General features: G+C 51.1%; 1 protein-coding gene across 1 annotated transcript in view; it reads left to right on the top strand.

Moving 5' to 3' along the window:
- The window catches only part of TLL2 (tolloid like 2), a 117,951-nt gene that overhangs the window by 89,589 nt on the left and 735 nt on the right, over nucleotides 1–27,627 (top strand). Inside the window, exons 11-20 of the mRNA XM_021699869.1 lie at nucleotides 6,860–6,976; nucleotides 7,975–8,120; nucleotides 8,585–8,780; nucleotides 16,308–16,433; nucleotides 17,128–17,288; nucleotides 17,931–18,111; nucleotides 19,471–19,596; nucleotides 21,526–21,653; nucleotides 24,737–24,950; nucleotides 26,301–26,551. Of these exons, the coding sequence (XP_021555544.1) occupies nucleotides 6,860–6,976; nucleotides 7,975–8,120; nucleotides 8,585–8,780; nucleotides 16,308–16,433; nucleotides 17,128–17,288; nucleotides 17,931–18,111; nucleotides 19,471–19,596; nucleotides 21,526–21,653; nucleotides 24,737–24,950; nucleotides 26,301–26,551 (1,646 nt within the window). The remainder of the gene's footprint in view (nucleotides 1–6,859; nucleotides 6,977–7,974; nucleotides 8,121–8,584; nucleotides 8,781–16,307; nucleotides 16,434–17,127; nucleotides 17,289–17,930; nucleotides 18,112–19,470; nucleotides 19,597–21,525; nucleotides 21,654–24,736; nucleotides 24,951–26,300; nucleotides 26,552–27,627) is intronic.

Here is a 27,627-nt window from a genome sequence, read left to right as displayed (position 1 = left end):
GGCTCAGGAATAGCAACAGCTGAGCCAGGGAGGGAGGCAGATTAAAAGGAGCCAGATGGAATGGTTTTGGCTGATAGTGGATTGTCCTCATTTTTAGAGCAGTAGTAGGGTGGGCTTCCAGGTTGACAAGTCTAAGCCCTCAGTGAGATCTTTGTCCCTGGCATATCCTCACATGGGCAGAAAAGCCACACCGGCTATGCTGTGAATGGCTGGCTTGGGAGTGAGCTGCTGTTGGGACAGCAGACGAGAGATGGAAACAGGAGGAGAGGAGGAGAGTTAAGCTGGGGAGTTCCGTGGCCAGACCAAGCCTGACTTCAAGTCAGATTCCGGGTAGGTCAGAAGAGATAGGGACAGAGGGTCTGGCTGGACCCGAGGGGGCCTGGCAGATACTAAGCTCTGTATTAGAGTCTCAGCCAGGTTAGCTTTCATTGGGAATAGCACCTAAACCCCTTCTGTCCAGAGGACCGTGAGTTTAAATTCCTAGAGGTACAAACAGATAGGAATTTGTGTGCACTTGCGCTCAAGAAAGCAGCCATGGCAGGCTCTGCGTAGGGGTACCAGGTTACTGCCATCATCAGTGGGGTAGTTTGCCGTCGCGGTAGGCAAGCCAGGCACAGAGAGGAGTGTGCACGCTATAGGACAAATGGGTTTGGTTACCTGATGGCAAGGTGGAGGCTGCCTGTCCTGGATTTCTGCTTCCCGTCTCGTGCATGCTAGCAGCGAAGGAGGCATGGCTTTAGAGTTAATACTGACTGGGTGTGGCAAAAAGACGGAGGGCGACATTCTGGGTAGCAGAGGTTCCTGAACCTGGCTGGACATCAGCATCTGCTGGGAAGATTTCTGTGAATACAGATCCTTAGGAGACTACTGAATCAGAATCCCCATGAGCCGGGTCAGGGAATGATCCTGCTTCTCTGTAAATGTATGTGCTTGGGTGCTTGTTAGCACCACATACATAGAAAGGGGACCGCAAGGGTGCTTATCAAACAACCGAAGCTGGTTACCCCTGAGAAAGGCAGCACAGAGGTGCTGGGCAGCTTGGTGGTTTGGTTTGTATACTTCTGGATCGTTCTACATCTTTCACAAGAATGCATTCAGGTAGTATTTTATAATTAAAAAACTACAAAAGGCTGTGTGGGATGAGTTTCAGTGACAACATGGAATCATGGACCCCTCGACCTGGCAGGGATCTTAGAGTGTTATCTTGATCTAGAGATCTTATCCCCACTTATCTCACACCTTCCCCAGGAAATCATGCTCCTCGAGTGTGGACCCACTCGCTAAGTCCACACAGCTAGCTAGGGGCTGAGATGAGACCAGAACTCAGAGGCCCTGGTCATGGGGAGTGGGGACTGCTGCATCTGAGAAGGGTATCCCCGTAGGATGGTCAGATAAGATGCGTGATTCAGTGTTTATCTGAAATTCCAATGTGACTGGCCTTCCTGTATTTTTGTTTGGGAAATCTGGCAACCCTAACCGCCCCCCATCCCCGGAGGAATGCGGTAGACTCAAAGGGCTCAGGGGAAGCAAACTCTCCGTTACTGAAGTTCCCTAGAGAGGGCCGAGACACGCTCCTGAGAGTGGGCACAACCAGAGACATTTCCAGGGATTCCCTTTTCTTGAACTTGAAACAAGAATTTTCTCCTGGTGTTTCTGGTTACACTTTCATGGGTGAGTTGGGGCTTTTGCCATTCGTTGTTGTCGGTGACGGTTTGTTTTGTTTGGGTTTTATGTGAGGGTTTTTTTGGCTCATATTTTACACACTTTTGCAGTATGTGTGTGTGTGTGTGTGTGCTGAGTGTGTCGCAGCCAAGGCATGGCTCAGTGCCTGTAACCGTCATTCTTCGTTTGCAGGAATTCTCCTTTGCCAACTATTTGGCCCTGCTCTGATGTTTCCAAATGCAGTTGTTAGTGCACTTTTGTGTTTGGAACAAGTGTATTGTGTGGGCCGAGCTGGTCCCTGGGAGGGGTCAGTGCCATGAAATCTGCTGGGAGGAGGCAGGTCAATGCCCCTTTGGCAGGAGGGAGAGCGGATTAGGGTGGATTGTGAAAGTATGCATCTTGCTCTGAAAAACTGTGCATTGCATATTTTCCCAGGGCAGTGTGTGAAAATCCAGGCATAATGGATGCATAACTTTTTATGAATGAACCCTTTATGACTCCCCATGGAGCCCACTTGTAGTGTCCTCATCTGCATTTCCTCTTCTTGATATCCTTATTAAACTCCTCCTCCAAAGCCAGGAACCAGATTCGGTTTAGGGATTTGCCACCTTTTCTCTAGTCCAGCTTCTGCCCAGCCTGTTCATTCTCTTGGAAGGGGGCTGTTTGGGACCCACCATTTCACAAAGTGATTAAAGAGAAATGAGAATGAGATAGAATGAGAATAGTTCACAGCTGGTTAAAGGTATCAAATTGGTTTTTCTATTTCAGGGATCACTCATGAGACTGCACCTGAAGTGGGGAGGAACGGGGCAGGGGGGGTGCGGTGCTACAAAGAGAATTTACCAGTAAACTTAAATACTGTCGTGTTAATTGGATTCCCCTCCCTTATTTCTGCTGGAGGAATTACTCGAACAATGCACTTTTTTATGCAGAACTGTCTTTGGGCATTCTGTAACACTGTATTGTGTAACACTGCCATGCACACAAAAGCCCCTCTCCCCCCATTCCCTGCAGTGGCGGGGAGGGGAAGTTCAGAAAGACCAGGCCGGCCAATCGGTGTCGCGTGGCCCCACTCCTGGGGCTCCCTGGGCCGGGGCAGTCTCCCAAATGAGCAGAAACGATGGCGGGAGTCAGACAGCCAGATTGGCATCACCACAAGCTCTCCGTATGGTTGGAGGCTTTGATCCTTGTCCCTAAATGTCTGTGTCCAAACCGGGAACGATGTGTACATTCCCAGAGAGCAGATTTCATATCTGTTCATCCAAAAGCGGACTGTGTCCAGAATCCCACCCCAAACAGAGAAGTTCGTTTTGATGATGGTGGCTATGGTTGATGAAGTAGGAGGTAAAGTTAATGAGGAAGGTCAAGATCCCAGACTGCAGAGGTTCAAGTCCCGCTTCACTTACAACTTTGAGTGTAACTCAAAAATGCATGTAACTCAACTCAAATTCTTCAATCCTCGGTTTTCTCATAACCTAGATTACTAATAGTACCTAATTCCGGGGGGAGCAGGATGCAGTTAGATCATCTGCGTAAGGTGCTTAGGACAGGGTCATGCTCGCTAACAAAGGGCTTTCGTTAGAACCATTACGGTGGAGATGAGAGTGTTGAGAGAAGAGTCAGGGGACAAAGTAGAGGGTTTTAGTTAAGAGTTACACGGTGATTGGGGGAGAGAAGTTACTTAGAAATAATCTGTAATTTATCCTACCAAGTCTGGCTTTGCAGTAATTCCTCCCTCCTCCAGAGTAGTGAGCAGACCGGGGTTGTCCTGTGGTCCAATAGTGGGTGGTTCATCTCATCCAGTTGGGTTCTTAGGCAGCAAGGCAGGTATGGGAAGTCCCTCTCTTTTTTGGAAACAGTCTCCAGCGGCTGTGACAGCTGGGGTTTTAAAAGGAGAGATTTGGACTTGAAACTTGGTTTGGCTAAGAAGGAATTCCTTTTGTGACCCCACGTTGTTGCAATGCTGTTCAGCAGCCCTGTCTCCTCACTGGTAAGCAATACTTCCCCACGCTTACGTGGTGCTTCCAAGAATTAATTGACACTCATTGGCCACGCCAGAGTAACCATTACTGAAAATTTATAGGCTTCTGATGGATTGTTCTTTGCCAAATTCTTGGCAGAAGTTTCAGCTCATCTAACTTAATGTTAAGCTCACCAAATCCAAAGAGCTGCAGGAGGCCAGAATCGGAAGGAAACAGAAGATTAGCAGCTTCTACCCCATGTCTCCCCAAAGAATGTATCCACAGTTGGCCATCAGGAAATGTCCACAGTGGTCTTTATTCCTCCCCAAACCTCACTCCCCCCATTTCTCAGAAGGGAAAGGAGAGTTATAACTTCAAGTGGTGTTGGCAATAAGGGAGTACCCACTAAATATCTGTTGAATAGACATAAAAAATATTGAGATATAATTCACATATAATACAACTCACCATTTAAAGTAAACAAGTCAACGATTTTTAGTATGTTCACAGAGTTGTGCAACCAACCATCATCATAATCAATTTTAGAACATCTTCATCACCCCAAAAGAAAACACATCCATACTCATTAACAGTCACTCCCCATTTCCCCAATATTAAATGGATTTTTGAGTGACTCTGCAGTCAGTGCTTGAGAGAACCATGATTTCCAGTCCAAATAGACCTTGACTGGTCTGTGTTGTGAACTGATCAGTACAACTCAGCTCATGTCCCACCCCAACCCCATTCCTGTCCTGCCGTGGCTGCCATCTTTAGATGGCATTAGGAATTATAGAGTCAAGGATTACTATACACTGGGAAGGCATCGCCATCGGCCTCTTCCTCTGTAGAAGATCCAAATTTCAGACTTGGATCCGAGTGTCTGAGGAATATACATTTATTTGTATTTTTTCCATAACAGAATTTCAACAGCAATTATGAGCCCCTTTCTATCAGGTAGTGGGAAGTTAATTTCAGTCAGATTGTGTTTTCTTCCCTTGAGGGGTCCGATAAGGGATATACTTTCTGCCAGGCCATGGTGGCAGGGGATGCATCCATATTGCCATCCCAGCTGGCTTTGCTGGATGTCCTCATGCCTGGTCTCCAGCCCTCTGTCTGAGCACAGAATCATAAGTGGCTGCTGGGCCTCCTTCTTGTCTCAACTCTAGGCCAGTTCAGATCAGTGCCGAGTCCACATCTCCCTAGAAGACATTCAGTGGGTGATGTCCTGTGGCTCCCCACATCCTCTGGACTATGAGAAAGTCACCTCCATACCCCCTTTGCCTGAAGAACTCTGCATGCCTGTCTCCTGGCCTAATGTCTGGATGAACCATGTCGATGCTCCTATTCTGACCCCAGGTTTATGGGGATCTAAGATCTTGTTGCCCCTTCAGGCTCTGCCCAGTGACTGGGGGCACAGTTCTGTCCTTCTCCCAGATCCTTTTTTATTTTTTTTAATTTTTATTATTTTTTAAAGATTTTATTTAAATTCAAGTTAGTTAATGTATTAGTTTCAGGAATAGAATTCAGTGATTCATCGCTTGCATGTAACACCCAGTGCTCATTCCATCAAGTGCCCTCCTTCATGCCCATCACCCATTTACCCCATCCCCCCCACCCACCTCCCCTCCAGCAGCCCTCAGTTTGTTCCCTATAGTTAAAGTCTCTTAATGGTTTGCCTCCCTCTCTGTTTTTATCTTATTTTATTTTTCCTTCCATTCCCCTATGTTCATCTGTTTTGTTTCTTAAATTCCACATGTGAATGAAATCATATATGGTATTTGTCTATCTCTGACTGACTTACTTCGCTTAGCATAATACCCTCTAGTTGCATCCACATCATTGCAAATGGCAAGATTTCATTCTTTTTGATGGCTGAGTAATGTCTGTCCGTGGACATCTGGGCTCTTTCCATAGTTTGGCTATTGTGGACATTGCTGCTATAAACATTGGGATGCAGGTGCCCCTTCAAATAATTATTTTTGTATCCTTTGGATAAATACCTAGTAAAGCAATTGCTGGATTGTAGGGTAACTCTATTTTTAACTTTTTGAGGAACCTCCATACTGTTTTCCAGAGTGGCTGCACCAGCTTGCATTCCCACCAACAATGTAAGGAGGTTCCCCTTTCTCCACATCCTTGCTGACATCTGTTGCTTCCTGACTTGTTAATTTCAGCCATTCTGACTGGTGTGAGGTGGTATCTCATTGTGGTTTTGATTTGTATTTCCCTGATGCCCAGGGATGTTGAGCATTTTTTCATGTGTCTGTTGTCTTCTTTGGAGAAATGTCTGTTCATGTCTTCAGCCCATTTCTTGACTGGATTATTTGTTTTTTGGGTGTTGAGTTTGATAAGTTCTTTAGATATTTTGGGTACTAGCCCTTTATCAGCTATGTCATGAAAATATCTTCTCCCATTCCGTAGGTTGCCTTTTAGTTTTATTGATTTTTTTCCTTTGCTGTGCAGAAGCTTTTTATCTTGATGAAGTCCCAGTAGCACATTTTTGCTTTTGTGTTCTTCTCCCAGATCCTTAAACCCATTCAGGGTCTCTATCTTCCTTTTCCATCAAGGGTCATAGCTCAGGGTGGGCAGCATATGGGGTCCTTCTAGAGGGTCCATGGTCCCCTCTCTAATCCTCTCTCTCCCTGGGTCCGTCACTCATCTGTCCTAGCAATCTTTCTAAGACGACAAGGGTGAAAATGGAAGAATGTGCTCTCACTCATTGAGTCTTCTTCCAAACCTTTGTAATTGTGACTAGGCTTGTGAAATTCAAGAGCCTAGAAGATTTGATTTTTTTGTCATATGTTCTCTGGCATCCCTTTTCTGAGGCAAGGAAAGCAGAATGTCTTCCCAAAGGCATGCCGCCCCCCCCAAAAAAGGCACCTATGTAGTAGGAAATACCGAGGGAGGAAATGTTCATCGCTGCCTCAGACCGTTACCCCCCACGCCCGCAGCACCCGTACCCGACCCACGTAGCAGAGGAGGGGGTGCCCGGGCTTACTCTGGGTACTTTAGTGACTGGAGTCTGGAATGCTCTTGAAGTCGGCCTGGAAGAGACACACCGGCTGCGTGACTGCCTCCTTCCGTCCTTTGTTCTTGTATGCGCGACAGGATGGGTCGCCACGGCCGATGTTCCTGCTCACCTGGAGCGCCACTGAAGAAACGCTGCTTCCTGTGGGTCTGTAATGAGTCTCTTGTTGCTGGCTGCGGCAGCCTGACCAGTCTTTTCCACTTCCCAGGTAGGTTTTGCGGTGATGAAGTCCCGGAGCCCCTCACCTCCACGGACAGCCGGCTCTGGGTGGAGTTCCGGAGCAGCAGTGGCATCTTGGGCAGGGGTTTCTTCGCGGTGTACGAAGGTGTGTTCACGACGACAGAAGCCCCCTGGGGAGCCCTTGATGTGCCCTGACCTTCACATGCAGCGCCCCCCAGGCATGCGTGGAAGCTGCCAGAGCCAGGAGGGTGGGGGTACCCCCCACAGGGGCTGGGCTGAGGCGCCCCTCCCCCGGGGCCCCTTCCTCCGCACTCTGGAAGCAGAGGGGGCCAGCTGTGCCTCCTTCAGGACAGGTGTCGTCTACCTGTCACCACCCCGCTGAACTCCATTCCAGTGCAGCTGCGTGGGGGGGGCCTGTCCGGGGTAGAGAACCCCGAGCCCGGGAGAGCAGCCTCCGAAGAGCTGTGTGAGCCTGAGCAAAGGATCTAACCTCTCTGGGCCTCTGTTTGTTTCATTGATGAAAAGAGGACTTTGGGCAACATCAGGATATTTACAACTACATTTCTTGAAAGGGCTCCGAGGCCACCTTGGTGGTTGAGTTGAGGAAACAATAAGTCTGGGCTCCAGGCAACTGCCCCCAGGGCATTTCTGCTAAAGTTTGTTCCACGTATTGGGTAAATTATAATTTTGGAGAGGCCAAGATTTTGTTTTTATAAAAGAAATAACCTGTGTGTGTGTGTACGTACGCACACACATGTGCGTCCCTCTGTGTCAGCGGTCCCCTACCCTCTACTTTAGAATCACTTGGGGAACTCACTGCTACTTGGAGCTCCCCCAGACCCCATGCCTCAGAACTTGTAGGGCTGTGACCCCTGCTTCCACAGCTTGGAACATTCCCCAGGTGATCGTGATGCACAGCAAAGGTGGAGAACCGCTGCCTTACCTGGCTATTTTCTTTATATGAAAAAAATCCAGAGTTGCAAACAAATGAAATTGTGCCTTTCCGGAGGCACAGTCTCAGTTGGATGGAGATGAAAATGTTGCCACGTGGAGCCACCTAGTGGTGATAAGGGTGGCCACTCATTTCCTTCCTAAGGTCTGACCGGGGACCCCATTCCTCTTCTCCTGGCTCTCTTTCTAAAGCTACGTGTGGGGGAGACATTAACAAAGATGCTGGTCAGATTCAATCTCCCAACTACCCGGATGACTACAGACCTTCCAAGGAATGTGTTTGGAGGATTACGGTTTCGGAAGGGTTTCACGTGGGGCTTACCTTCCAAGCTTTCGAGGTGAGTACTGCTCGGGTTTTCTTCCCGAGAATGAAGTAAATGTCAACTCTGCTAGACACTCTGCTCCATAAAGATGGGTTTCCATTTTGTGGGTTGCAAACAGGAACCTAAGAGACCATTTCAAGCTCACGGTGCATTGTACCTGGACATTTGGCATCAAAATCTTTGCCAACTTTGAAATTGCGTCCACCTCCTTTCTGACCACTGCCCAGGGGAACTGAAAGTCTAGGAGGGGATCCCAGGAAGTTGTGCAGAACAGTTCTTCCCTATGTATCGTCTCTTAGTCTGCACAGTTTGGTTCTTCCTGGGCTTCCACAAGTAGGGGACAGCTTGGAGAGCCCAGGACACGCTTGGGTCCTTCTGCCTCCTGGTCAGATTTTTGAGAGTGTTATTTAAGTTCCCTTCTTACGTGAAAAAACAGGACCATCCGTCATCTTCCACATTGCCTCTGTTTCTCTGTTTAGATCGAAAGGCATGACAGCTGCGCATACGACTACCTGGAAATCCGCGACGGCCCCACGGAAGGGAGCGCCCTGATTGGCCATTTTTGTGGCTACGAGAAGCCGGAAGATGTGAAATCCAGTTCCAACAGAATGTGGATGAAGTTTGTGTCCGACGGCTCTATCAATAAAGCGGGCTTTGCAGCCAATTTTTTCAAGGGTATGAATTAGCAGTTTGTTTCCATTTTTAGTCACAGGAAGAGGTATTGCCACCCCGGCTTAAGAATCACAAAACCCATATGGAACCTTAGCATCAAACAAGGCTCCCTGCGGGGAGAAGGCAGTGACCCATTTTCAAGCTGCCCCTAACCGAGTTCACCACTGACTCAGGAGCAGGCAGGGCCTGGGCTGCTACAGGGCAGAAAGTTCTGCCACTGCACTTGGAAACTAGATTTAATAAGTTTACCAGGTCAAGTTAGTAAACCTCAGGGAAACTGAGCGTTGATAATAAATATTCGTGTAGTCACTCTCATTAACTGAGCACCTGCTCTGTGTCAGGAACTGTGCAAAGTACTTGCTGGACATGATGTCACTTAATTCCCAAAATAACCCTATGCATTGGGTTTGGATCACGTTTGATTAGGGTTGAGAAGAGTTGCTTGGGAGTCACCCAGATAGTTAAGTGACAGATCAAGAATCCAAGTGCAGTCTGACTCCTAAGCCCAAACTCTTTCTACAGCATTGCCTCGCATTCCCTGATGTGGGCCGGAGAGGCAGCCTCCCTCTTCAGCTGCTGACGCACCAGCTCCCGGCCTTCAAGTCTCCCCTTGAGGGGGGTGGGGGTGGGGAGGAGAGCGAGGGGTGCTCAGGGAACAAGCTTCCATGTGGTCTTGGGGGCCGGCTGTGTGGCAGAGTCTTGAAAGCGACCCAGAATGGCATGGGAAGCCCGCATTCCTGGCCCCAGCAGAAGGGGCTACTCAGGACTCCTCTGTCGGAGCAGGTCTCTCCTCTCAGGCTCTGGAAGCCCCTCAGACCACACTGTAAAAGGGAGGCCTGGATAGTCCCAAGCACGTTGTGATCAGGCGCCCGGCAGCGCACCAGCACCCACAGAATGGTGTTAGCTAATCCACATCTGAGGTCTCGGTCAGTGGCACCACTCACGTCCAGGGAGAAGCCGCTTTCCCCTCTTTTCCTCTTCTCCAAGGACTCCTGGCTGTGTCAGCCCAGAAATCCTGGTCCCCCTCTTACTTCCACTCTCTGCATCTGCCCTCTTAAGCCCTTTCTCACAGGTTCTACATAAGTGCATGGGTGTCAGAGGAAACCCTCTCAAGCCGTGAGCCTGAGCAGGCAGCTCTTCGCCCTTACCGACACTTCAGGTTTCCTCTCTGTAAAACAAGGGGAAGAAATCTGCCCATTTTACCTGACCTGTCGTGAAGCCCCACCGAAATGTTGGCTGTAGAGACACTTTATAAGCTGGGGAGTGCACCACAGATGTGTGATGTGTGGGGTTCTTCTTTGGTCTCGCAGCGTCTGGAAGAGCGAAACCCAAGCAGAAACAGAACAAGAATCATAATGCTGTGGATAATTGGAGGAAAAAATTGAGTCAATTCTTTCCCAGGTGAAAAAGCCAGGCCGCAGCAAGTGTATTTCAAATGCAGGTCAGCTTGTGGTTGAGATGCCTGGAAATTCACAGTCTGCGCCCTGCCCCCCCCCCCCCCGCCCCCCCCCCCCCCCCCCCCGGCCCAGACCACATGTGACCCAGCAGCAGCCACGCTCGCTGGGTGGCCTGAAGCAAGTGACCCAAGTTCTCTGAACGCCGAATCATCCACTTGTAGAAATGACATATGAGGCTATAGCAGGGCTGCCGGGAGAAAATGAAACCGTGTCAGCAAATGCACACTGTCTAATGGTTAGTCCCATGAACTGTCTTTGCTAAAGAAGGAGTCTTTGAGGTGGTTATCGTTATTTCTGGCAAAAAAGGAAGTGACGATTTCTCCTTGCTATCACAAAAGGTTGCTATCAGTTTCTTGTGGCTGGTGTAACAAACTACCACCAACGTGGAGGCTTAGAACAACAGAACTTTCTCATCTTCCGGTTCTGGAGGTCAGATTTCCTTGCCTCTTCCCACATCTGGAGAAGGCCCCCGCATTTCTTGGCTCGGGTGCCCCTCCGTCTTCAAGCCAGCTCTGGACAGTTGAGTCTTTCTCCTGCTGTGTCACACGTCTGCTTCCACGGCCGCATCTCTTTCTCTGCCCCTGACTGTCCTCCTCCCTCTCTCAGGCATAAGGACCCATGTGGTGACATTGGGCCCACCCACAGAATGCAGGATAATCTCCTATTTCAAGATCCTTAATTTAATCACATTTGCAAAGTCCTTTTTGCCAAGTAAGCTAACGGATTCACAAGTTCCAGGGACTGAGATGTGGACGGCTCCAGGAGGCCAGATTTTGCTTCCCACTTGTCACGAATGATTAGAAGGATTTATTCTAATTCTGTCCTCCTCCTCTGACATCCACCCTCTGCTCTGCAAATTAGGTGTTGGGGAATTAATAACCCAGTGGCACCAACCCACCCACACCTCATTCCTGGTGCTGCTTCTAATGGTGAGGCATGTTTTTGAGAGGACCGGCCAAAGCTGGAGATCAGGGTTACCAGATTAAAGAACAAAAAGGGATGCCCAGTTAAGTTTGAATGTAAGATGAAGAATGATCTTTTAGTATAAGCATGTCCCAAATATTGCACACGTGGCTAAGAAATGATAAGAAATGTTCATCTTCAATTCAAATTTAGTTGAGCCCCCTGCGTGTTTTGGCGAGGCCAGGCGAGGCCGCGGACAGGCGTGCATCCCTCTGTGAAGCTAGGCTGGCGTGTAAGGCACCGACTGGCTGGCTCCAGGTATCCACGACAACCAGCTGCGTTTGCAGTTGGAAGAGAGCATCTTCTCCTTCTGCCACAGTCAGCATTCATTCAGCAGTCATCAAGCCATGTGTCAGGTGCTGTGCTAGGCGCTGGGGACACAGGAAGGCACAGTCACTGTCCTCAAGAGCTCAGGCTGGTGAGAGAGGACTAAGGCAAACGGGCGGTGGCCAGGCCGCTGACGTGTGGACCTCGGAGGCACTCAACCCTGGGGGAGGGCACTGTGCCCATCCTCACACATCAAGGGCATTTCAATTCTCAGCTTGCAAACTTCTCTTTAGATGCCCATGAAGGTGTTAACCAAGGCCCATCTACACTAACTTAATGCACAGGCCCGGCTTGGCGTCTCTTTTATGTCAGTGAGCTTGACCCTGAATCCTAAAAGAGGAACCAGGACTGGTGGAAGCCTTGGGGGGCCTCTTAGAGGGAAGAAAAAGGACTCTACTGAGTGTGCCAGAACCCACGTGAGTGATCTCACTTTCTCTTCAGAACCACCCCATGGTCCGCATTAGTATCACCCTCCTTTCACAGTTGAGGAAATGGAAGTTCTGAGGGGGGCAGAACCGAACAGACCCAGGATCTGCAGGGCCTCCCAGTGCATTCTTCCCACTACAGAGACGTGCAAGTCACCGGCAAGTCAAGCGAGGGGCGTTCAATTTTTCATTAGTGTTTGTGGTTTGATTCTGAAACTTGTCACCTTTCTGCCCTCTGGGTCCCATGGGGACATGGGGGAAAGGGCCTTGGATGTGGCATCCGAGGTTTGGAATTTTGTCCTGCCTTCATCCCTCACAGGTGTCTGCTCTCAGGCAGGTCAGTTTTCCTTTCGGAGACTGGGTCATACCTGCTTTGTTCTCCACTGTACTCCCAGCACCTGGCCCACACCGGGCTCAGTAAATACTCACGGGGCAGGGAATGACTAGATCAAAGAGCACATGAGGCTCAGGTTCCTCACCTGTGGGTTGGGCTTCCTGCTGCTTTCTCTGCCTCCTTTTTGGAGTTCCCAGGAGGAAGATTGAGGCGAGACCACAGTCTAGAGCAATGCTGTCCGACAGAAATAGGAAGCAAGTCACAAAGGTGAGCCATGTGATTTTAAACTGTCTAGCAGCCACCTTATCCCTCCCCCAAGAAAGAAACAGGTGGAATTATTTGAATATATCTTATTTGACCCAATATATCAATTTTATGACCATTTACCATCGCACGCAGCACTGCCATTTTAATATGTAATTGATATACACAACATCAATGGCGTATTTTATGGGTTTTTTCATTCTAAGTCTTGGAAATCCAGTATCTTTTTACACTCACAGCGCAGCTGAATTCAGACTAGCTACATTTCAAGGGTTTGACAGCCACACGGGCTGATGGTGACCACACTGGTCAGTGCAGGCCTTGGGATTGGACACGGCCAGCTTCCTCTGCCCAGCCTTTTTCCAGAAAAGCCATCAATAGGCTGTCCTGGGAACACACAGAGCCCAGTGCGTGTGTCAGGACTTCTCCAGTGAAAGAAACTGGAAGATGAGCTGCAAAGTCCATGCAGAAGAGTTGGACCAAGAGAAAGAAACTCTTGCCTTGGTGCCAGTGGGCCGGAGGCTCTGCCTGGAGCCCAGATGGAGCACGGCAATGACCAAGGTGCCAGTTGGCCTCTGCATCCCTCTCCCAGTGCCGGGTGGCAGTGTCTCTCACAGCCCACTGGCCTGGCAGCAGGCAGAGCTCATCTCCCCTTACTGCCGGAGATGGCGGCATTTGAGGGTTGGCCATTTTGGTCGCACACTCCTCACATGAAGAATATGATTCCATCTTGCTCCCCACAGTCCTCTGTCCTAGCCAAAGGACCACCATGGGGTGTTGATGAGGGCGACTGGCTTCCTGCAGGTGTTTCTTCAAAAGCTTACGCATACGCCCTGCCTTCTCATTCCTTGACTCTCTGCAGACAATTGTTGGCATCCTACCTGGGCCATCTCATTATCTAAGCAGGGAATGGTTCCTTCTTTTACTAATACGGCTTGAAGAAGGCAAAGGAGACAGAGCTACCACTTTGCAAGGCTGAGCCCTACCTTTTCAGCCTTTTCTCCTACCCCTCACGCTTTCCCAGATTTTTCTAGGAGGCTTGGCCTTGACCACTGTAGCCCAGAGCAAGCGTGAATCTGTGGGCTTGGAGCAGATGCTACTTCATCACAGTGTGGAGGTGATTCCAAGGACACCCAGGCTCCCACTGAGAGCAGGGCACCTAGTACACTTCCATGTCATCCATCCAAGTTGGAGTAGGGTTGAAAATGTCCAAACATCCCACTGCTCTTGCTAGAGGGAGCTCAGATATAACTCTATAGCTTTCACCCACCTTCCTGGGCCAAACAAACATCCTCCCCTTCTAGTCCCTGGAGGAACTATATTCCCTTTGCTTTAGTCCCAAATCCAATCTACCATCCTCTCTCAACCCCACATAGTTAAGATGGTACCCGGAAACTTGTTCATCTGTGGTCTTCCCTTTCTTGCCTATGACAAACGTGTGTCCTTCCCATAGCCATATCATCTTCTGGCATCAGAGTCTCCCCCTTGCCCCCGACTTGATCCCGTGTTTATCTTGGTCTATTTTGATGGGCTTTTCCCTTCATTCTTTTCTGCCCTCCCCCTGCACCCACCTGCCAGTTTCTTGACTCTGCTGTGCTGCCTTCCTGCCCATCTCTTCTTCCCCCACTGGCCCATCTTTGATGCAGTATCCTTCCTTCTGTTTCTGCCTTGTCCCTCTCCCTTCATCAGGCTGTACTATTCTGCTCTCACCTGATTCAGGTATGCCCAGGTAACCTTATCTTTTTCACTGCCCTCATCATTGTGTCTCTCCACCCACTGGGATTTCGAAAGGAACCTCGCTATTGTCTGTAGTGAGATCTATTGTGTATTGGATGTCTATATGCTAGGGACTTCACACACATCATTTTCAGCCCCCACCACCCTAAAAGCAGGTACTACTTTCATTCTGAAGCAGGGGGAAGGCTCAGAGAGGTTAAATTACCCAATTTGTTGGGGGCAAGACCCAGTATGGATCCAACCAAGGTCTGTCTGGCTCACTCTAGAAGCCAGGACTCTCCATTTTTCCTTATTATTGATTCTCCCTCCTTCTATACTTTCTAGCAAATGCCAAAGAAAGTGCTTTTCCTATTGTAAAGCAATAAGTAATTGCAGGATTGTTACTATTTTAGCATACTTCATATTTCATTTATTTGAGGCCACGGACAACTTCAACTCCCTGCCTAGAGCATGTCTCCTACATTCAGTTCCCCTACTGGTCAATTTATTTAAGCTTTGGCTGAGCCCAACAACATGTCACTCTTACAATTACCTAAGTTTATTGCCCACTATGTGCAACGATGGGATATTCACAGGCCGTTCTTTACCCAGTGAAGAGCGAGCAGGTAGACGAGTGTGTTGTGCACCGTAGACGAGGAAGGCTAGAAGGAAATGGGTCTGTTTGAGTGGGGAAGGGGCAGCACAGAGGGAGTCAGCCCGGTCAAAGGGTTTGCTTGTGCTGCAGGACCAGTGGAGGGACATTGCAAGGGGCCAAATGTTGACAATTCACCTTTCAAAGGATAAGAAATACTTTTGAAAAGCAGTGAGAATCCTATCTCTGGGTGGATTTCGAGCAGGGTCTGCAAAGCCATCCATAAGTAATGTTATTGAAAGGATCGCTGCGTGAGGGCAGGACTAGGGGTCTTTCTGGGTCTTTACCAACTCTAAGATGTCCTGATTTCTCCCATTTTGTGTGTAATGTGGGCTTTGAAGATTTTGTGGCCGACCCTGTGCTTGCTCTCTTCCTACCTTCTGTGGTGTTATGAACCAATGCCACCCCCACCCTTTCTTCCTCCCAGATTGGGCTTTTTTGGTTTTGTCTTGTTTTGGAAGATGCCTCAGGGTTTTGTTGTCCCTTCGCTCAGCTCTCTGGCTCGGTGAGGCCACAGCCTCTCCTCTCAGGGATAGATGCACCAGAGCTTGGCACCAGCAAATGATGAGTTTTTCCTTTTATTTCCGATCCTCTTCTTGGAGATGCCCATGGCCTGGGTTTTTCTTTCCTCCAGTGATGCACGGGCTGACATTTCCGGGCAGATTCTCCAATTACCCCCGTGTTCCTCCTCGGGACGGCTCTCCTGGCATCCTACCTGCTGCTATTAACTGCCCCAAACATATCACTAGACACTTGTCAGCACCGAATCCCATCCAAGTCCCCTGCTAACTCAGTCTCACTGTGGCCTCTTCCTGCAGTTTCTCGGGGGAGTGCTGACTAACCTAAGAGTTCAGCGTCTTCTGTAACCTTGAAGATCTCCCTGGGCACACCGCTTCGGATTATTTCTAACATACAAAATCACAAGTTCTGGTTCTATCTCTAGAAAATTCTTCTACATCTTCATCTAGAAATGTGTCCCTTTGTTCTTACCCTTCACTTAATGTCCCTACGAAGTTCTATATTTGGGGAGAACCCCAATTCCATAGCATTAAAACTGATGACGTTTTGGTGAGGGACCTCTGAGATTTTTTAAAAATCACACTGTATACCCTGACTGAACCCTTCAAAGAACAAAATCATCCAGGCCTGATCCCCTCCAGAGGAACCCGGCTTCTGCCTAACAAGTTACTCTTATGTTCTCAAGACCTCCCCTTTGGCTAGAGCTGCTCAAGGTTTCTGAGACATGGACGTGAGCCTCCCGGGGAGGCATCACCAGGAGCCATTCTTGTTCTTAGAGGACATTTGCCAGGCACCCTGGGATGGGGAATGAGATGGGGAGCAGACCAGATGACTTTGTGATGATTTAGCTGGGGTCCCCTTCCTCTCCAACAGAGGTGGATGAGTGTTCCTGGCCAGATCATGGCGGGTGTGAGCAGCGCTGTGTGAACACTCTGGGCAGCTACAAGTGCGCATGTGATCCTGGCTACGAGCTGGCTGCCGATAAGAAGACGTGTGAAGGTTGGTGTTGGACCTGCCAAGCGAGAATGGGAAGGGATAAGGGGCCAGTCTTAGGAGAAAGGGGGATGAGATGGGACCGTGGGCTGGCTGCGAGGTGACGTGATATGTGATGGAGGGTGCCCCTGGCTCTTGGAAGGAAAAACAACTCCATCAAGTCACAAATGTGAGAGGGCTGCCCAGATTATAAGAACTCCACCCTAGACACAATTCACATGATTATTCAGATAAAAAAATGAAAGCAAAGAAAAACCATGAGCACTTTTGCGTGACGCAACTAATTGCTCATTTCATTCATTCCACTTCTACGGGGCTGGTGTTCCGTTTTCCTTGCCCACCCGCATGATGCTGCTTGTTCATATAAGCCAGGTGAGGTGCATAGCTTGCTGCAAACATTCCTAAGTCTCCTTTGGTCCAAGTCATGTGGAGTCCCCAACTCTGCCACTGAGTGACAGGTAAGCACAGATGCATTGTCATCGTTTTACAAAGCAGTAAAGGCTTGTCCTCAGCGTCATCCCTCCAAATCCTCAGTTGAAGCAGACTAGAAGAAAGGATGCTGGATTAATCAGTTCAGATTGTCAAACTTTTTTTTTTTTTTTTTTTTTTAAAGAACAGCAGGGCTTATTGCTGCTTGGGGGAAATCGCAGTCACTTGGAACTAAAACCAAATGAATTTTGCTTCTGTTTCTCCCGTGCAGTGGCCTGTGGCGGTTTTATTACCAAGCTGAACGGGACCATCACCAGCCCTGGGTGGCCGAAGGAGTATCCTACAAACAAAAACTGCGTCTGGCAGGTGGTGGCCCCTGCTCAGTACCGGATCTCCCTTCAGTTTGAAGTGTTTGAATTGGAAGGCAATGATGTATGCTTCTGCGCTCTAACTGATTGTGTTGGGATGTGGCTCAGGGCTGCAAAGCAGCGAGGGGCTCAGCAGGTGGGGGGGGGGGGTCGCTTCCTGCAGTCAGGGACTCTTTGCAGGGCAGAGTCTGGGGAGTGTTTGGTGTAGTGGTTTCAGCTGTGCACCCTCTGCAGACGTGATGTTTTGGTTCTCTTGTCACTGATAAATCCAAGAAGAATCAGGACCAGGGTGGAGGAGGCAGGTCTTGGGGGTGGGAGGTGGTCAAGACAAGTATGTTCCCTGGGGTAGGAGTCTGAGGGTTAGCGTCCAGGTGAGGGGAACTGAGGGGGTGAGATGCAGCTGGAGACCAGGATGGTGTGAATTGCCTGTCCCCTCCCTTGGGCAGTGGTCATGGGATGACCAAGTCAGCCAAGGCCCAGGTAGAGCCCCCCGCCCCCGCCCCAAGCAGCATGCTAGCATGAGTGCCCCATGTCTGCACCTTGGGCCAGAGGGATCCCAGTAAGTGTTGAGAGGACCCTCCCACTGGACCTGGCTGAGCTGGTCTGGCCACCGGGCAGGGTGTGGTGTTCAGGAAGGGGGTCCTGCAGAGAGGCTAGGGTGGAGCCGTGGGAGTACCAGGGGGCTCCCCATGGTGCTCCCTTGCAGGTCTGCAAGTACGACTTCGTGGAGGTACGCAGTGGTCTGTCCCCCGATGCCAGGCTGCACGGCAAATTCTGCGGCTCTGAGATGCCTGAAGTCATCACCTCCCAGAGCAACAACATGCGTGTGGAGTTCAAGTCAGACAACACGGTTTCCAAACGCGGCTTCAGAGCCCACTTCTTCTCAGGTGTGTGCGGGTTTGGAGGCGAGGTCACAGGTCGCCTTGGCTGTGCAGGCTCCCAGGCTCTGGGGCACCTGCCCACCTCTCTCTGCCCACCGCCCCTACCCTTGCAGTAAAACTTCCACCTGGGAGGGGGCGTGCCTGGATCTGGGATTTTTTATATTGCTGGTTATATTATTACAGGGCTGTCATAACACACTACCACAAAGTGCATGGTGTGAAACAACAGAATGTATTCTCTCGCGGTTGTGGAGGCCGGAAATCTGCAGTCAAGGTGTGGGCAGGGCTGTGCTCCTTCTGAAGGCTTTGGGAGAATCCTTCCTGGCTTCTAACTAGCTTGTGGTTCCCGTACTTAGTGTTGGGTGGGCTTCATCTCTTTATTCTTTAAGGATTCGTCGTTGTCCTCTTGAAACTAAAACACCAAGTGTTCGGTGACACTTCACCATAGGGTTTGGTGAGGGCAGGGAGACACCACTGACCCCCGGAGTCATCCCGGTGTCGGGGGCCGGGGAGGGAGGCCGGTCCTCCGTTATCGCAGGAAGACGCTGGCTTGAGCTACAAGAACCACAGTGACAACAGCTAGGACTTGAGTTCGGACATCGTAACAAATACAAGCTAACACTCTCAGCTAGACGCTGTTCCAAGTACTTTCCCTGTACTAACTCATTTCCTCCTCCCAACAACCCTGTGACGTGAGGACACATACTGGTTCCATTTTACAGGCGAGGCTACTGAGGCACAGAAGTCAAGGACTGCCCAAGGACACAGCAGCTGGGAGTGGTAGAGCAGGACCGGCGCTCGGCAGTCTGGCCGGGGGCCTGAAGGCCTACCTACTCCACAGGCCGGAAGTGGCGTGGGGTCCGGGAGGAGGAGCCGAGGCTTCCGGGTCACACGGGCTGCTCGCTCACTGAGTGGCCCTGGGGGATGTTAGTGTCCTCAGCCTCAGTTTCCTTACCTGTAAAGGGGGGGCATAGGCACCTGGCTCCTCAGGTTGCATGCTGTATAGCACGTGCTTCGGGAATTGCCCCTCACATAAATATTCTATACACGGCAGTTACTTTTATTATTGTTACCGTGACTATTCTTAATGTCAGCCTACCCTTTAAGGAGCTCCTTGTTTTGGCGGGCAGCAGGGTTAAAGGACACAAATGCTCATTCAAGTGCTGTAGGAGCCTGGGGAATTCAGTGTAGAGCAGGACCAGGTATGATCCAACAGATGCTGCCGCCACCCACCCCAGGAAGGGGACTCCCCAGGTCAGGGCAATCTGGGAGCCTCCCTGGCAGAGGCTACTTCTGAGTGGAGTTCTGCGGTCTGAGGGGAGTCCCAAGGTGGCGCTTCCCCTGAGAGCCTGTCGATCTCCGCAGACAAGGACGAGTGTGCCAAGGACAACGGCGGGTGCCAGAATGAGTGTGTCAACACGTCTGGGAGCTACCTGTGCCGGTGCAGAAATGGGTACCAGCTCCTCGAGAACGGGCACGACTGCAAGGAAGGTGAGGCTGCACTGGGAGGCCAGGCTGGCCGTGGCTGCCAGCGGGTGCACGCGTGTGAGCGTGTGAGCAAGGGCGGTGTTCCCCAGGGCAGCACCCTCCTTCAGGAGGATTCGGGGCCCTCAGGTGCCCTCATGGGGTTACTCTTGCAAAGCGGGTTCCTGAATCAGACTACCACCTAGGCTTAAATCCTGACTCTGCTGCTTCACCGGCTGTGTGACCTTGGGGAGGTTACTTAACCTCTCTGAGCTTCCGGTTCTTCTATTTAAAAGGGACTAAACAGACCCTCTTCTTAAAGGTGTACGAGGAGTGAACGAAAGCGTGCCTAGAAAGTATTTCAGACAATCTGGCATCTATTAAGCACTTGACATGTCAATAAATATCAACCATCCATGTCATAATATTTTTTATCATATGCAGGTATAATAGTAAAATAGAATTCAAAAAAGATTGCTCCCTGCTTCATTTACTACTGGAAGTTCAAGGCCAGATGCCTTTGAATGTCCAGGCATTCTGGAAAGAGCCTCCCTCACCCTGCCCTGTGAAAGGTGTTTGAGCATCTCTGATAAGCACACAGGCCTCTAGGCCTTGGCCCCAGCACAGGGCCCTGCAGAGGTGGTCAGAGGGAGGGAAGGGGTGAAGACTTCACGCCTCGTCTCCGGGATAAGCATTTCAAAGGTAGGAGATCTGACGGGGTTGCACAGAGTCTGACCAGGCCTACCAGGGTGTTACAGGATGAGCTAAGACAGCTTCAGAAGCAGGGTGCGGCCACCCTCCAAGCCCAGCCCTGTGACATAGACGTGGGCGGTCGTGGGTTGGTTGGGAAGCAGGTTGGAAGAACTTGGAAGGACGCATCATTCTGGAACTTAAAAGTCTTTGTCACACTCCTGTGAGGTGGGCGTGGGCCAGAACAAGACTTGCCTCCCGTGGCGTGGGGGAGGCCCGGAGGGATTTAACCCCACTAAGGTCCCACCAGCCGAACAGTGGCTGCCTTCCTATGGGCTCCTCCAAGGGGTGGCAGCCAATGTCCCAGACGCTGAGCCCCTGCCCCTGTTGACATTTGTCCCCTGTGGGGCTGCAGAGTGGGGGCAGCGTTGAGAAGGAACCTCCCTTCAGCTGCTGCCTACCCCTTCCCACCTCCCCTGACCCGCCCTCAACTGCCCCCTCTGGCATCTTGTCCTGCAGCCGCAGGGCAGTGTTGGCAATGGGGGTGGGGGTGGGGGTGCACATCCTCAGTTCCCTCTGTTTCCTAATCATTTACACCAAAGGCAGGCCTGGGTTCAAGTCCCCACCCCGCCCCTTACCAGCGAGTCACTCACCCTCTCTAAAGTTATTTTCTTATTTGCAAAGTGAGAAGGATGAGATGAGGGAATGCATTCAAAATGCTTAGCGTTGTGCCCAGCACACCTTCTAGCTGTTGACCAAAACATTGCACCCTGAGCAAGTCGTGGGACCCCCTTTGCTAACAGCACCCTATAGCCAAGGCAACATCTGTAGCCGCCAAATGAAACTGCTTTGAAAATTGAAAGGAAATATACATGGAAGGCGTAGTGAAGACCTTCGCTGGCACTTGCTAAGACTTGTACATGTATTATCTCATTTAGTCCACATATCCCCCGACGAAGTCGGCACCCCTTTTACAAATAAGGACACCAAGGCTTGGGTAAGTGCCCAAGTCCCACGGCCTGCAGGCGGTGTGACCCACATCCATGTGACCCCAGTGCCTGTGGTCTCAACCGCCACTAGGAAGGCAGCAAAACCAAATAAACTCTCTGGCCAGAGGACACTTGACTCAGGCTGAGCCCTGCCCCCACATTTGATCATGACCCCATGACAAATAAGAATGAGAGACAGATCCTCCCCCAGAGGGCCTCTGGTGCTGCCCACAAATGAACCGCTTCTCTCTGCATGTGTCTCCCCACCCCCCTCCAGCTGGCTGTGCGCACAAGATCAGCAGTGCAGAGGGGACCCTGGCGAGCCCCAACTGGCCCGACAAGTACCCCAGTCGGAGGGAGTGTACCTGGAACATCTCTTCCACCGCGGGCCACCGGGTGAAACTCGTGAGTCATTTTCATAGTTGACGGACAACACGGATTTTGGTTTCAGACAGACAGGGGGTTGCGTCTCTGCTCTGCCCCTTCCCAGCTCTGAAATTTGAGAATGTTATTCAACACTTCCAGAACTCGGTTTCATTATCTGGAAAATGGGGATGCTAATGAAGCCTCCCTCGTGGGGCGGCTGCACACAATTTAGAGGTTGTGGTAAGAAAAGCTCTCTAAATAGCACCTGTTCGCAGCAGTACCTGTCTGCACAGATCGGGAGAGCTGACATTCAGTTGTTTCCAGCTGTAATTTTTGACAAAACGATACATTCCCAAGGTTAAAAAAAAGGAACCAGTACAGAGTGTTGGAAAGTGGAAATCAACCTTCTTGGGCACCTGGGTGGCTCAGATGGTTAAGCGTCTGCCTTCAGCTCAGGTCATGATCCCAGGGTCCTGGGATCGAGCCCCGCATCAGGCTCCCTGCTTGGCGGGGAGCCTGCTTCTCCCTCTCCCTCTACTGTTCCCCCTGCTTGTGCTCTCTCACTCTATCAAATAAATAAATAAAATCTTTAAAAAAAAAAAACCTTCTAGATCCCCCATGCCCACTTCAGAAATGACTTCTCTGAACTTTTTTTGTAAATTCTACCAGAAATTTCCTATGCACATACAATAACGTATGGATATGCATGGGAAAAATATAGATCGTTTTTCTTGCCCAGACTTCTCGAATGGATTATCATTCAGATTCCTCCATAACTTACATTTTAAAAAATTAACAATAAGAGGTTAAGTTATGCTAATTCTCTCTTGAATTAAAAAGTAAAGTCTCTCATGCATATGGTTGTAGGTGTGCACACCATGCTCCGTTATTTCAGAGGAGAACTGAGTCTCTGGTACAAGTCTCATTTCTCAGCCCCCAGAGACTCCCAGCTCCTGGAGTGTAAAACAAACCCTCTTGTCGGCTGGAGAAGGTATACTCCAGACAGAAGGTTTTTAAATGGGTCCTTCTGAATCTGGAGATTTGTAAGCTCTCCAGAAGGCATAGGGATGGTCCTCTGAAGTATGAGCCAAAAATGCAAGGAGAATGGAAGAGAATAAAGGAGAACGTGATGATAAGCAGACGATCGGGGGCGACTTGCAAGGGTGTTTACTGGCCGGTGACAGCGGTGAGGAGGACAGGTGGGTGAACGGGCGCCCACAACAGAGCGCAGGTGCTGGGGTCTGTCTGTGCCAGGCCCGGGGCAGCGAGGGGTGGCGAAGGCAGAGCCCATGACCACAGGGTGCTCACAGCGGGCCCCTCATATGTACGGCTGCCCATGTGGGAAGTGCTTTCGGCGGCTTTTCTGGGTGTCAGAACAGCCTTGAATCTGGGTGAGGGTGAACTAAAGTGCCTTAGGGTAACGCTTCCCCCGCCCCAACGCTGCCCTCTGCTGGAGAAGGTTCTCAATGGCAACATACATCTCCGGCGTCGGCGGAGGAATGGCGCCCCCTGGGGGCGGGAACGCGCAGCCTGCACAACTGGAAGCCGCGCTTTTGTCCAAGCGCCACAAGACTTTCGTAGTTGCCGAACGTCTTCCCCTTCTTTACAGTACTAAGGAACTAAAGCAACTGATCACTGGGGCCAGAGACCAGATCTCAGCTTTATAGACGTTCATACGTGTATGTGCTAGTTTTTAAAAAAACTTCCTTGGGAAGTGTATGGTGGATATCCTGATCATGCTCTTTTTTGCCACCAGAAAATGTGAGTTGAATACTTCCCAAGAAGCCGGTGTTTCACTGTATGGGGACAGCAACAGGGTGTCCCATGTGTGTCCCTCCCATTGCATCACCCACCCTGATGCTGCTGGTCTCCCCTCCTGCTCCTGCCCACTGTGTCTATACCACCCCCAAACCCAGCTCCCTTTCTATAAGGTGTGAAGAGCTTTGCCTGTTTCTACTGTTTGTCATTCCTGTGAAAGCCCGCACTGCTAATGATCCCTCTCCACCTCCATCTCTGTCCTGTCTCTCCAGCTACTCTCATGAATTCAGACTCCCCCTCGCCCCCCACTAATGGCCTCTCTTCTGCTCTGTCATTTGGTCCAAGCCTTCATTTAACACTGTCCCCTCTCACCCTTCCCATCTCCCTGGCAGCTGTAGGCAGGCCATCGGTCACTCAGCTGCCCAGTCAGTCCCTAAGAAGCTCTACATTTGGCGTTTTGAAGCTTCATGCATGGCCTGGAATGGAGGGTCTCCCCTGGCCAGCTTTGGGGGACAGTCTTCAGAGGGCAGGGAGGAGGGGGATAGTATAGCCTGGTAATGGTTAAGAGTGTGGGCTGGAGTCAGGCTGGCTGGGGACTAAGTCCAGCTCCAGCCTCCTCTAGCTTGGAGGAGTAAGCTTGGGCAAGACATTTCTCTAAGACTCAGTTTTCCCCTTCTGCACATTGGGTCTAATACTAGCTTTTCCCTCACATCATCAGAATTAAGTGAGAAAATGTTCATGAACATTGGGCACAGGATTCTGCGCAGGAAAAAAAGCTCTCCTCAAATGTCAGCCACTGTGAGGATGCAGACGAGGAACAGCGTGCACTTCCTACAGCCTCATCCTGTCATTTGTACTGAAGGATCGCACAGCACAGAGGTTGAGGGCAGGGGCTCTGCAGCCAGACCTCCTGGTCATGGCCCAGCCCTACCACTGGGTGACCTTGGGCAAGTCACCTGACTGCTCTGCACCTCAGTTTTCTCATCCCATCCAAGGGGTGGTAGCGATAGACACAGCACAGGGGTGTGAGGATTATATGAGGTTATATTTGTAAAGCACTCAAAACAGCTCCTGACCCGGCTCGAGTCCTTGGTCTTTGCTGTCATCATCATTAAGTGAGAAGGAGCCTTGTGATGGGATGGAAGGAGCAGGGATGACCACAAGTATCTCAGCTGTAGGAACCCGGCCATCTCACCTGCAAAGTGCTCATAGCAGCAGTCGTTCCTGTGACTACCTCGTAGGGTTGTCCGGTGACCACGAGAGAATGTCCCGTGCGCCCCATCCTCTCCCAGCCCCCGGGGAAGCGGCCCCACCCCCGGCTGAGCACCAGGGCTCTGCTTCCCTTTCTGCTCTTCTATCCCCAGACATTTAACGAGTTTGAGATTGAGCAGCACCAAGAATGTGCCTACGACCACCTGGAGCTGTATGACGGGCCCGACAGCCTGGCCCCCATCCTTGGCCGTTTCTGTGGCAGCAAGAAACCAGACCCCGTGGTGGCTTCAGGCAGCAGCCTGTTCCTCAGGTTTTATTCAGATGCCTCTGTGCAGAGGAAAGGTTTCCAGGCGGTGCACAGCACAGGTAGGGGGGCCGGGGGGCCCCGCAGCCCACTGAGGCCCACAGGGGCTGGACACAGATGGTGATGGAAGCAGGCACAACTGCTGACACGTGGGTGGGGGGTGCGTGATCAGCCGTCCCTTTAACCATGAAACGTGGGCAGCCGTAGGGGGAAGGGTTGTTTTCTTTGAATGTCCTTAATTGATAACATTTAAAGTGGGCCACCCTTTGTTGGTGCCACACTTCTTTCCGACCCGCCCTCCCTTCCTCCCTTCCTTCCATCCTCTTTCCAAAACTTATTTGTAATCTTGCTGGTCCGTGAAATCCCAAAGTCTGGGAGCTGAGGGGTGGAGAACAGCCCCTGTCACGCTCTAAGGGCCAGTTCTGGAAAACGGAAAATGTTTCTATTACCCATTATTTTTCCTCCACTTAACATGTCACATCTCAGGGACTTGAAATTTCCCAAAGACAGCTCAGCCCTGGAGGAAATTCTCAGCAAGAGCACGTGGGGTTAAGAGCTGGGAGTCAGGAAGGACCGGGGGCCGGCTGGGCCTGACAGTGTCACTGGATCTCGGGGAGCTCGGCGTCTTGGGGGCGTGGAGCACATTGAGGACAGGCAGTGGAGGAACTTGCCTTCGGAATTTCTGGCACTTTCTAATCTCTCTAATGAGATCACTCTCATGTATCCATTTATATTATGTGGCCTCTAGTGGCCTAGACAAGATAGGGTGGGACCCAGACAACCAGAGTTAGGGTCCTAGTCACAAACTCAGAAGCCAGCTCTACAGAATACAAGCCCAAAGTATGAGGCTCAGCTCACTTGTGACACCCCCAGGAGCCTCAAAGTCAGACTATACTCAGCACTGTCAGATGCAGGAGCAAGTCAGTCTGTAACCTGAGGTTTCTGGGTTTGAGTTTACCAGGAGTTCTGATGTGCTTTTGGTGCCCTCTGTTGGCAACAGTTACAAATCACAGTAAGTAGCTGGGGCCCGCGAGCCCTTCTCTGGTGCTTCTAGCACTTCCAGGGAATTAGGTGGTAGAGATCCAGCCAGCCAGCTTTTTTCAGTAGCTTGCTCAGGAATTCCCCAGAGGCCTTCTGTGACCCAATCCAGGAACATAGGACCTTCCTGGGAAGGGCCAATTTGGACCCCCCAGTAAGCCCTGAAACTAGGACCTATCGGCCTCTGTTTACGCCTCTGTAAAACGGGATGAGGAAACCTGCCAGACTTTCCTACAGGGCACACGCGAGGCCTCGTAGGGAAAGCTGGCCGGCATTGGGGCGTGAAGGGAGAAGGCCCAGGCTGGGAAGCGGGTGGGGGTGGCCCACGCGACTCTGTGCCCAGCGGACGGGGCGGCTCTCTCCCTCTGCTCCAGAGTGCGGGGGCAGGCTGAAGGCTGAAGTGCAGACCAAAGAGCTGTATTCCCACGCCCAGTTTGGGGACAACAACTACCCGAGCCAGGCCCGCTGCGACTGGGTGATCGTGGCGGAGGACGGCTACGGGGTCGAGTTGATCTTCCGGACCTTTGAGGTGGAGGAGGAGGCCGACTGTGGCTATGACTACATGGAGGCCTACGACGGCTACGACAGCATGGCCCCCAGGCTCGGCCGCTTCTGTGGCTCTGGGGTGAGTGCGCGGGCTGCCAGCAGGGGCGAGGCGCAAGGACTCAAAGCAGGAGACACACCGGGTGCCGGGTGCCGGGGCAGGAGGGGGTGCTGCTGGAGCGAACTGGGGAAGGGGAGGGGCGTCCAGAGAGGAGGCGGGGAGTAGCCTGGGAGCCCATCAGGAGGGCCTCCTACTGCTGCAGGCTGTGTAAGAGCCGGCTTTCCTTGAGGACTTGCCTCCCGTGTTTGCGAAGGGCTCCCTACCCTCCCCCCACCTCCATTTTTACGTGGCCTTGAGGCTTTAAAACTTGTTTTTTTTTTTTTTTTTTAAGATTTTATTCATTTGAGAGAGAGAGAGAGACAGAGAAACAGCATGAGAGGGGAGAGGGTCAGAGGGAGAAGCAGACTCCCCGCCGAGCAGGGAGCCCGACGCGGGACCTGATCCCAGGACTCCGGGATCATGACCTGAGCCGAAGGCAGTTGCTTAACCGACTGAGCCACCCAGGCGCCCTAAAACTTGTTTTAAATCATGCTTTTGTATATCCCATATGTTCACAGTTCTCTCCCCGGGCGACTCCAAATGCCCGCGGGAATGACGAGGCTCACTGGAAACACAGACCCATGCTCCGGGTCCTCATCATTTTCCTCACTGTCCCCTCTCTCCTCAGCCACCTCCCCCGGACAGGGCAGGCCTGGTTGGTCCCTTTTCCCCAGCACCTGACCTAGAAGCTGGCACACGGCTGGCACCAGCGGCCGGTACAGGGTCCTGGTCACGCTCCCCCTGCGCCCCTGTCCGCTCCTTGTCTCTGCCTCCGGGGCTGACAGGGCAAAGCTTCTTTGCTGTCGGCTGAATTCACGTCAGCTCACTTTGGAGTCAAAAGTGCTTCTCGCGCTAATCAGAACCTCAAAATGGCATTTATACCGGTCTCTGAATAATTTCCCATCATCTTCCCTCACCCTCCCAAAAAGAAAGGATGCCAAAGTGTGACCTGACCAATGCCATGCCTTTGATAAAGTCTTTCAGACCGGGGGGCCCATGTGCAGAGGAAAACCTTGGAGAGTCCCGAGCAGTGAGTGTGTGGGAAGCCCAGCTGGGTC

The sequence above is a fragment of the Neomonachus schauinslandi genome, chromosome 6 (assembly GCF_002201575.2).
Source record: "Neomonachus schauinslandi chromosome 6, ASM220157v2, whole genome shotgun sequence".
NCBI lineage: Eukaryota > Metazoa > Chordata > Mammalia > Carnivora > Phocidae > Neomonachus > Neomonachus schauinslandi.
The sequence above is the reverse complement of the archived record's forward strand: the minus strand, read 5'-3'. Positions and strand labels throughout refer to the sequence as shown.